This window comes from Brassica rapa, chromosome A06 (assembly GCF_000309985.2).
Source record: "Brassica rapa cultivar Chiifu-401-42 chromosome A06, CAAS_Brap_v3.01, whole genome shotgun sequence".
Lineage (NCBI taxonomy): Eukaryota > Viridiplantae > Streptophyta > Magnoliopsida > Brassicales > Brassicaceae > Brassica > Brassica rapa.
In genome coordinates, this window is record NC_024800.2 from 407953 (window position 1) to 418433 (window position 10481).

The following is a 10481-nucleotide window of genomic DNA, read 5'->3' on the forward strand; positions in this document are numbered from 1 at the left end:
TTTTGTATGGTACATGGGCACCGTTTTATTTTTTTATCAATTATTTTTGTAAAACTTCATATGCTCCCTAAATAAGTACACAAACCACAACAAAAAGTCAATTCTAGAGAAACGGAGACAACAAAGGTTCAAAACTTCTCTGACCATCATCAAATGTTAGTTCATGATACAACTATGCATAAAAACAACATTGTCAGATTTTTTAAATTTTTCTCAAAATCTATGTGTTAACCCTACAAAATATTCAATTTTTGGGTAAATGCTCTAGAAACTGAAACCTATAATCTTAAGTGTTATTTTAAATTTTCTAAACACAATCTATATTTTTGTTAATGAATTCTAAACTAAATTTTATGGTACGTGGGCATCGTTATATTTTTTTATCAATTAATTTAGTAAAACTTCATATGCTCCCTAAATAAGTATACAAACCACAATAAAATTGATATTCTAGAGAAACAGAGAGAACAAAGGTTCAAAACATCTCTGGCCATCATCATATATTAGTTCATGATACAACTATGCATAGAAACAACATTGTCAGATTTTTTGAATTTTTCTCAAAATCTATGTGTTAATCCCTACTAAATATTCAGTTTTTGGGTAAATGCTTTAAATCCTGAAGCTTATAATCTTTACTGTTATTTTTAAATTTCCAACCACATTTTACATTTTTGTTAATGTATTCTAAACTATATTTTATGCTACATGGGCATCGTCATATTTGTTTATCAATTAATTTAGTAAAACTTCATATGCTCTCGAAATAAGCACACAAACCACAATAAAATTGCTATTCTAGAGAAACGGAGACAACAAAGGTTCAAAACCTCTCTGACCATCATCATATGTTAGTTAATGATTCAACTATCCATTAAAACAACATTGTTACATTTTTTGAATTTTTCTCAATATCTATGTGTTAACCCCTACAAAATATCTAGTTTTTGGGTAAATGCTCTATATACTGAAGCCTATAATCTTTAATGTTATTTTAAAATTTCTAACCACATTCGATATTATTGTTAATGTATTTCAAACTATATTTCATGGTACATGGGCATCGTTCTAATTTTTATCAATTAATTTAGTAAAACTTCAAATGCTCCCAAAATAAGTACACAAACCACAATAAAATTGCCAATCTTGAGAAACGGAGAAAACAAAGGTTCAAAACCTCTCTAACCATTATCATATGTTAGTTTATGATACTACTATGCATTAAAACAATATTGTCATGTTTTTTGAATTTTTATCAAAATTTATGTGGTTACCCCTACAAAATATCCAGTTTTTGGGTAAATGCTCTATATACTGAAGCCTATAATCTTTTATGTTATTTTAAAAATTTTAACCACATTCTACATTTTTGTTAATGTGTTCTAAATTATATTTCATGGTACATGGGCATCGTTCTAATTTTTTATCAATTAATTTAGTAGTACTTCATATGCTCCCTAAATAAGTATACAAACCACAATAAAATTGATATTCTAGAGAAACAGAGACAACAAAGGTTCAAAACCTCTCTGGTTATCATCATATGTTAGTTCATGATAAACCTATGCATAAAAATAACATTGTCAGATTTTTTGAATTTTTCTCAAAATCTATGTGTTAACTCCTACTAAATATTCAGTTTTTGGGTAAATGCTTTAAATCCTTAAGCTTATAATCTTAGTGTTATTTTAAAATATCTAACCACATTCTAATAAAATTGCTATTCTAGAGAAACGGAGACAACAAAGGTTCAAAACCTCTCTTACCATCATCATATGTTAGTTCATGATTCAACTATACATTAAAAAAACATTGTCACATTTTTTGAATTTTTTTCTCAAAATCTACGTGTTAACCCCTACAGAATATCCAGTTTTTGGGTAAATGCTCTATATAGTAAAGCCTATAATCTTTAATGTTATTTTAAAATTTCTAACCACATTCGATATTTTTGTTAATGTATTTCAAACTATATTTCATGGTACATGGGCATCGTTCTAATTTTTTATCAATTAATTTAGTAAAACTTCAAATGCTCCCAAAATAAGTATACAAACCACAATAAAATTGCCAATCTTGAGAAACGGAGAAAACAAAGGTTCAAAACCTCTCTGACCATCATCATATGTTAGTTTATGATACGATTATGCATTAAAACGATATTGTCATATTTTTTGAATTTTTATCAAAATCTATGTGGTAACCCCTACAAAATATCTAGGTTTTAGGTAAATGCTCTATATACTGAAGCCTATAATATTTTATGTTATTTTAAAAAATTTAGCCACATTCTACATTTTTGTTAATGTATTCTAAATTATATTTCATGGTACATGGGCATCGTTCTAATTTTTTATCAATTAATTTAGTAAAACTTCAAATGCTCCCAAAATAAGCATACAAACCACAATAAAATTGCCAATCTTGAGAAACGAAGAAAACAAAGGTTCAAAACCTCTCTCACCATCATCATATGTTAGTTCATGATACAACTATGCATTAAAAAATATTGTCAGATTTTTTGAATATTTCTTAAAATATATGTGTTTACCCTTACAAAATATTCAGTTTTTGGGTAAATGCTCTATATTGAAGTCTATAATCTTTAATGTTATTTTAAAATTTCTAACCACATTCTATATTTTTGTTAATGTATTCTAAACTATATTTTATGGTACATGGGCATCGTCATATTTTTAATATCAAATTAATTTAGTAAAACTTCATATGCTCCCTAAATAAGTAAACAAACCACAATAAAATTGCTACTTTAGAGAAACAGAGACAACATTAGGTTCAAAACCTCTCTCACCATCATCATATGTTAGATCATGATACAACTATGCATTAAAACAATATTGTCAGGTTTTTAAAAATTTTCTCAAAATCTATGTGTTAACCCCTACAAAATATTCTGTTTTTGAGTTAATAGTTAATATACTGAAGCCTATAATCTTTAATGTTATTTTAAAATTTCTAACCACATTCAACATTTTTGTTAATGTATTCTAAACTATATTTCATGGTACATGGGCATCGTTATATTTTTTTAATTTAGTAAAACTTCATATGCTCCATAAATAAGTATTCAAACCACAATGAAATTGCTATTCTAGAGAAACGGAGACAACAAAGGTTCAAAACCTCTCTTACAATCATCATATGTTAGTTCATGGTATAACTATGCATTAAAAAATATTATCATATTTTTTTAATATTTCTCAAAATCTATGTGTTAACTCCTACAAAATATTCAGGTTTTGGGTAAATGATCTATATTGAAGCCTATAATCTTTAGTGTTATTTTAAAATTTCTAACCACATTCTATATTTTTGTTAATGTATTCTAAACTATATTTCATGGTACATGGGCATCGTCTTATTTTTTTATCAATAATTTTAGTAAAACTTAATATGCTCCCTAAATAAGTACACAAACCACAACAATTAGTCTATTCTAGAGAAACATAGACAACAAAGGTTCAAAACCTCTCTGACCATCATCATATGTTAGTTCATGATAAAACTATGCATTAAAACAACTTTGTCAGACTTTTGAATTTTTCTCAAAATTTATGTGTTAACCCCAACAAAATATTCAGTTTTTGGGTAAAAACTTTATATACTGAATCCTATAATCATTAATGTTATTTTAAAATTTCTAAACACATTCTATATTTTTGTTAAAGTATTCCAAACTATATTTTATGGTACATGGGATCGTCATATTTTTTTTATCAATTAATTTAGGAAAACTTCATATGCTTCCTAATTAAGTACACAAACCACAATAAAATTGCTATTCTAGAAAACCGGAGACAACAAAGATTCAAAACCTCTCTGACCATCATCATATGTTAGTTCATGATACAACTATGCATTAAAACAACATTGTCAAACTTTTTGAATTTTCTCAAAATACATGTGTTAACCCATACAAAATATTCAGTTTTTTTGGTAAATGCTCTATATACTGAGCTCTCAAATCTTTAATGTTATTTTAAAATTTATAACCACATTCAATATTTTTGCTAATGTATTCTAAACTATATTTTATGGTACATGTGCATCGTCATATTTTTTTATCCATTAATTTAGTAAAACTTCATATGCTCCCTAAATAAGTAAATAAACCACAACAAAAAGTCAATTCTAGAGAAACGGAGACAACAAAGTTTCAAAACCTCTCTCCTGCTCATCATATGTAAGTTCATGATACAACTATGCATTAAAAAAATATTATCAGATTTTTTGAATAATTCTCAAAATATGTGTTAATCCTTACAAAATATTCAGTTTTTGGGTAAGTGCTCTATATTGAAGCCTATAATCTTTAGTGTTATTTTAAAATTTCTAACCACATTCTATATTTTTGTTAATGTATTCTAAACTATATTTTATGGTACATGGGCATCGTCATATTTTTTTTATCAATTAATCTAGTAAAACTTCATATGCTCCCTAAATAAGTAAACAAACCACAATAAAATTGCTATTTTAGAGAAACGGAGACAACAAAGGTTCAAAACCTCTCTCACCATCTTCATATGTTAGTTCATGATACAACTATGCATTAAAACAACATTGTCAGGTTTTTTAAATTTTTATCAAAATCTATGTGTTAACCGCTACAAAATATTTAGTTTTTGGGTAAATGTTTTATACACTGAAGCCTATAATCATTAATGTTATCTTAAAATTTCTAATCACATTCTATATTTTGTTAAAGTATTCTAAACTATATTTTATGGTACAAGGGCATCGTCATATTTGTTATCAATTAATTTAGTTAAACTTCAAATGCTCCCAAAATAAGTACACAAACCACAATAAAACTGCCAATCTTGAGAAACGGAGAAAGCAAAGGTTCAAAACTTCTCTGACCATCATCATATGTTAATTTATGATACAACTATGCATTAAAACAATATTGTCATATTTTTAAAAAAAATTTCTCAAAATCTATGTGTTAACCCCTACAAAATATTCAGTTTTTGAGTTAATAGTAAATATACTCAAGCCTATAATCTTTAATATTAATTTAAAATTTCTAACCTCATTCTACATTTTTGTTAATGTAATCTAAACTATATTTCAAGGTACATGGGCATTGTTCTATTTTATTAATTTAGTAAAACTTCATATGCTCCCTAAATAAGTACTCAAACCACGATAAAATTGCTATTCTAAAGAAACGGAGACAACAAAAGTTCAAAACCCGCTTTCACCATCATTATATGTTATTTCATGATATAACTATGCATTAAAAAATATTGTCAGATTTTTTGAATATTTTTCAAAATCTATGTGTTAACTCCTACAAAATATTTGTTTTTGGGTAAATGCTCTATATTGAAGCCTATAACCTTTAGTGTTATTTTAAAATTTCTAACCACATTCTATAATTTTGTTAATGTATTCTAAACTATATTTCATGGTACATGGGCATTATTTTATTTTTTTATCAATTATTTTAGTAAAGCTTCATATGCTCCCTAAATAAGTACCCAAACCACAACAAAAAGTCCATTCTAGAGAAACAGAGACAACAAAGGTTCAAAACTTTTCTGACCATCATCATATGTTAGTTCATGATACAATTATGCATAAAAACGACATTGTCAGATTTTTAAAAAATTTCTCAAAATCTGTGTTAACCCCTACAAAATATTCAGTTTTTTGGTAAATGCTCTAGATACTGAAGCCTATAATCTTAAGTGTTATTTTAAAATTTCTAAACATAATCTATATTTTTGTTAATGTATTCTAAACTATATTTTATGGTACGTGGGCATCGTCATATTTTGTTTATCAATTAATTTAGTAAAACTTCATATGCTCCCTAAATAAGTACACAAACCACAATAAAATTGTTATTCTAGAGAAATGGGAACAACAAAGGTTCAAAACCTCTCTGGCCATCATCATATGTTAGTTCATGATACAACTATGCATAATAACAACATTGTCAGATTTTTTGAATTTTTCTCAAAATCTATGTGTTAACCCCTACAAAATATTCAGTTTTTGGTAAATGATTTAAATCCTAAAGCCTATAATCTTTAGTGTTATTTTAAAAAATTTAACCACATTCTACATTTTTGTTAATGTATTATAAACTATATTTTATGGTACATGGGCATCGTCATATTTGTTTATGAATTAATTTAGTAAAACTTTATATGCTCTCTATATAAGCACACAAACCACAATAAAATTACTATTCTAGAGAAACGGAGACAACAAAGGTTCAAAACCTCTCTGACCATCATCATATGTTAGTTCATGATTCAACTATGCATTAAAACAACATTGTCAGATTTTTTGAATTTTTCTCAAAATCTATGTGTTAACCCCTATAAAATATTCAGTTTTTGGGTAAATGCTCTATATACTGAAGCCTATAATCTTTAGTGTTGTTTTAAAATTTCTAACCACGTTGTAAAATTTTGTTAATGTATTCTAAACTATATTTCATGGTACATGGGTATCGTTCTATTTTATCAATTAATTTAGTAAAACTTCATATACTTCATAAATAAATACACAAACCACAATAAAATTGCTATTCTATAGAAACGGTGACAACAAAGGTTCAAAACCTCTTTGGTCATCCTCGTATGTTACTTCATGATACAACTATGAAATAAAATAATATTTTCATATTTTTTGAATTTTTCTTAAAATCTATGTGTTAACTCCTATAATCTTTTGAGTAAATGGTTAATATAATGAAGCCTATAATCTTTAATGTTATTTTAAAATTTCTAACCACATTCTACATTTTTGTTAATGTATTCTATACTATATTTTTTGGTACATGGGCATCGTCATATTTGTTTATCAATTAATTTAGTAAAACTTCATATGCTCCCTAAATAAGTACACAAACCACAATAAAATTACTATTCTAGAGAAACAGAGACAACGAAGGTTCAAAACCTCTCTGACCATCATCATATGTTACTTCATGATACAACTATGCATTAAAACAACATTGGCAACTTTTTTGAATTTTTCTCATAATCTATGTGTTAACCCCTACAAAATATTCAGCTTTTGGTTAAATGCGATATATACTGAAGCCTATAATATTTAGTGTTGTTTTAAATTTTCTAACTACATTCTACATTTTTGTGAATGTGTTCTAATCTATATTTCATGGTACATGGGGATCGTTCTATTTTTTATCAATTAATTTAGTAAAATTTCATATGCTCCCTAAATAAGTACACAAACCACAATAAAATTGCTATTCTAGAGAAACGGAGACAACAATGGTTCAAAACCTCTCTGACCATCATCATATGTTTGTTTATGATATAACTATGCAATAAAACAATATTGTCATATTTTTTGGAATTTTCTCAAAATATATGTGTTAACCCCTACAAAATATTCAGTTTTTGAGCAAATGGTTAATATAATGAAACCTATAATCTTTAATGTTATTTTAAAATTTCTAACCACATTCTACATTTTTTTTAATGTATTGTAAACTATATTTCTTGGTACATGGGCATCGTCATATTTTTTTATCAATTAATTTAGTAAAACTTCATATGCTCCCTAAATAAGTACACAAACCACAATAAAATTACTAGTCTAGAAAAATTGAGACAACAAAGGTTCAAAACCTCTCTGGCCATCATCATATGTTACTTCATGATACAACTATGCATTAAAACAACATTGTTAGATTTTTTGAATTTTTCTCAAAATCTATGTGTTAACCCCTACAAAATATTCAGTTTTTGGGTAAATATTCTATATACTGAAACCTATAATCTTTAATGTTATTTTAAAAATTCTAACCACATTTTATATTTTTGTTAATGTATTCTAAACTTTATTTTATGGTACATGGTCATCGTTATATTTTTTATCAATTAATTTAGTAAAATTTCATATGCTCCCTAAATAAGTACAAAAACCACAATAAAATTGCTATTCTAGAGAAACAGAGACAACAAAGGTTCAAAATCTCTCTGACAACCATCATATGTTAGTTTATGATACAACTATGCATTAAAACAATATTGTAAGATTTTCTGAGTTTTTTTAAAAAATCTATGTGTTAACCCCTACCAAATATTCAGTGTTTGTAGCTCTGGAGTTTTGGTTGGTGTGTTGTAGTATCCATACACTAATTTGTGTGCAGATTTAGTTTCCATTCTAATATGATGTAGTCTTTATTGATCTGTGTTTGGAGGTTCTTTCTCAGTATACTCTTGCCGTCCATTCATAAATTGAGATTCAAGAACCTCTTCTCATCATGAAGCTATGATACATGAATTGTCTAAACGCATAATCAACAAGTTAAAACAATAAAAAAAGGTGGGGACGAGAGATTTTGATTAAGAAAGCTACAGATTAGCTTCAAAAGCAAAGATACGAGTGTCTAATAATAGTTGTTGACCTGTGGAATGGCATCTCAAAATGTAATGAAAGAAACAAAGCATATTCATTTTTGTGTTTGTCTCCTTTCTAGCCTTTAACCAAAATTTTGAGAACATTTCTCAAGTCCTCTTCACTCTGAATCGCTTTCCATGCTTCCCATTGCCTTCAATCCTCTTGGCCGCTTCATAAAAACATGAAATGATATCAGATCATCTCAGCATTCACAAAGAAACTAAAGTGAATTCTCATTGACTTTATTGTGGAAAGCTAAAAAACAATGGTATACCTTTTTTGAAGTCTTCTTCTCTCTTACTTCATACCTCTCTTTGCACAGATCTGACAACCAAGTACCTGGACTCACCAGCTGCATAAAACATTACATAACCATGAGATTCGCATCACCTTGAAATAAATTATCGAGAACACAACAAAGGGACTCTCACAAGCAATGTCTTCTGAACCAACTTGGCTCGTTTCTTGGGTCTTTGAGGAAGCTTGCACCCTTTCATAGCCAAAAAATCTTCTTCTTTCTCTTTATTTGACAAAGTTATAAACAACTTTGGCCACACATGCTTCTTGGTTTCCTTCACAGGCTCCTTTATCATTTTCCCACTTTCATCAGTACCCATTGAACCCCTAGTTGTGTAGTATCTATCTTCCTTCTCAGGTGATGCCACAAACGATCTCCGTACATTACTTGGAAAATCTATGATCCTATCACCACACAGACACAACAAGGGTATTATTTACATCAATAAACTATTGAAATATCTTCAAGAGAGAAGAGCTCTGAATCAAGCTTACTTGTTTGGACGGTTAAGATGGCGAGAAGGGGAGCCTCTCTCGGAACAGGCAGCTCGGGACATGAGTTTGCGCTTAGACAAACCATCACTTGACTTGCGGCTCTGATCTTTCTTGACTTTCATGCATCTAACTCTCTTTCTCTCCCCCCATTGCAACACAAAATCTGCTTCTGTGGTTCCATTTCCTCTTTGTCCTTTCACTTCTTCCATCACACAAACCTTACACAGAGATAAACACTCTTCCAGAAAAAGACAACCAAAAAATTCGCAACAACATTAACAAAGTTCAAGCCCCTCTCTATAGAGAAAAAGGTGAACAAATCATCTGATTTCTAACAAATTAACTGAACCAAACCAGAGATGAGAAGGCCAATATGTAGTAATTAATAGAGAAAACAAGGTTCACTAACCTCAAGATCTGCAGTTTAAACTCAACGACTTTAGCTTCTACAACACCAGAATCACCCTAACAAAGAAGAAGATCAAACACTGTCTTTTGTTTGAACACAATACTTGTATAGAAATGAAACTGCTTTGAGACTTTGCTTACCCTCTCTCTGGTCTTTACTGCGATGCTCACCTTTTTTACACATTTTTACTATTTTTTATTACTTATTATTTTTACTATTTGCTGATTTTAATTGTATTTCCATTATTAACAGCCGTCGGATATGAAATGGACGCTTAGATGGACTTCTAGAAGTTAAAAAATAGCCTTAACCTGTTGTGTCATTACAGAAATTCGTTACGGATAATTGCAGATTATATTGCCACGTGTATTAATATGACAGGAACACGTCACACCGAGTTTAACTGGATAAAAGATCTCTCCAGTTCTGGCGATAAAATCTTTGCGTTAAGACAGTAAAGGTTTAGTACTACGCGCTGATGACAAAGCTGATTTTCCAGATTTATGACCAAAATCTCTATTGCGACTTCAAGGGCAGTGGAATGCACGCAGTAAAGATACAAGTGCGATTAGATTGAACTCTTTTCCAAAAGTAATTATTTTACTCAAACTTGGGCTAAGATGGGCCTTTCTCCATATTTTTCTAGCATCTATTATCCACTTCATTAATAAAACTTTTAAAATTTTCCTATTATGTTATTATCTGTTTTTCATCACCTACATACTGTGTTAATATTAGTTTTCTCATCTAAATATTTTTTTCTAAATAGATCATTCAAGAGTCTGTTTTTGAATCAAGAATAATATCCTTTATCTCTCTCTATTCTTAAGAAATTAGATTCATAATTTTGTAAGTTATATAAATGTTT

General features: G+C 28.6%; 1 protein-coding gene across 6 annotated transcripts; it reads right to left on the bottom strand.

The window, feature by feature from the left end:
• Positions 1-8239: 8239 nt before the first annotated feature.
• On the bottom strand, positions 8240-9881 carry LOC103871042. Of its 6 annotated transcripts, none has more exons than XM_033274157.1 (6): positions 9754-9881; positions 9614-9669; positions 9205-9422; positions 8844-9114; positions 8687-8764; positions 8250-8581 (listed from the first exon to the last, which is right to left on the bottom strand). In XM_033274157.1, exons 3-6 carry the CDS (start codon positions 9411-9413, stop codon positions 8531-8533), a joined length of 609 nt encoding a protein of 202 aa, XP_033130048.1. In that variant the 5' UTR covers positions 9414-9422; positions 9614-9669; positions 9754-9881; the 3' UTR covers positions 8250-8530. The 6 variants fall into 6 exon arrangements, with proteins under 6 accessions (XP_033130049.1, XP_033130048.1, XP_033130047.1 ...); XM_033274156.1 differs by having other exon boundaries at positions 9205-9442; positions 9754-9772; XM_033274158.1 differs by having other exon boundaries at positions 8240-8581; positions 8687-8751; positions 9614-9838.
• Positions 9882-10481: the final 600 nt, after the last annotated feature.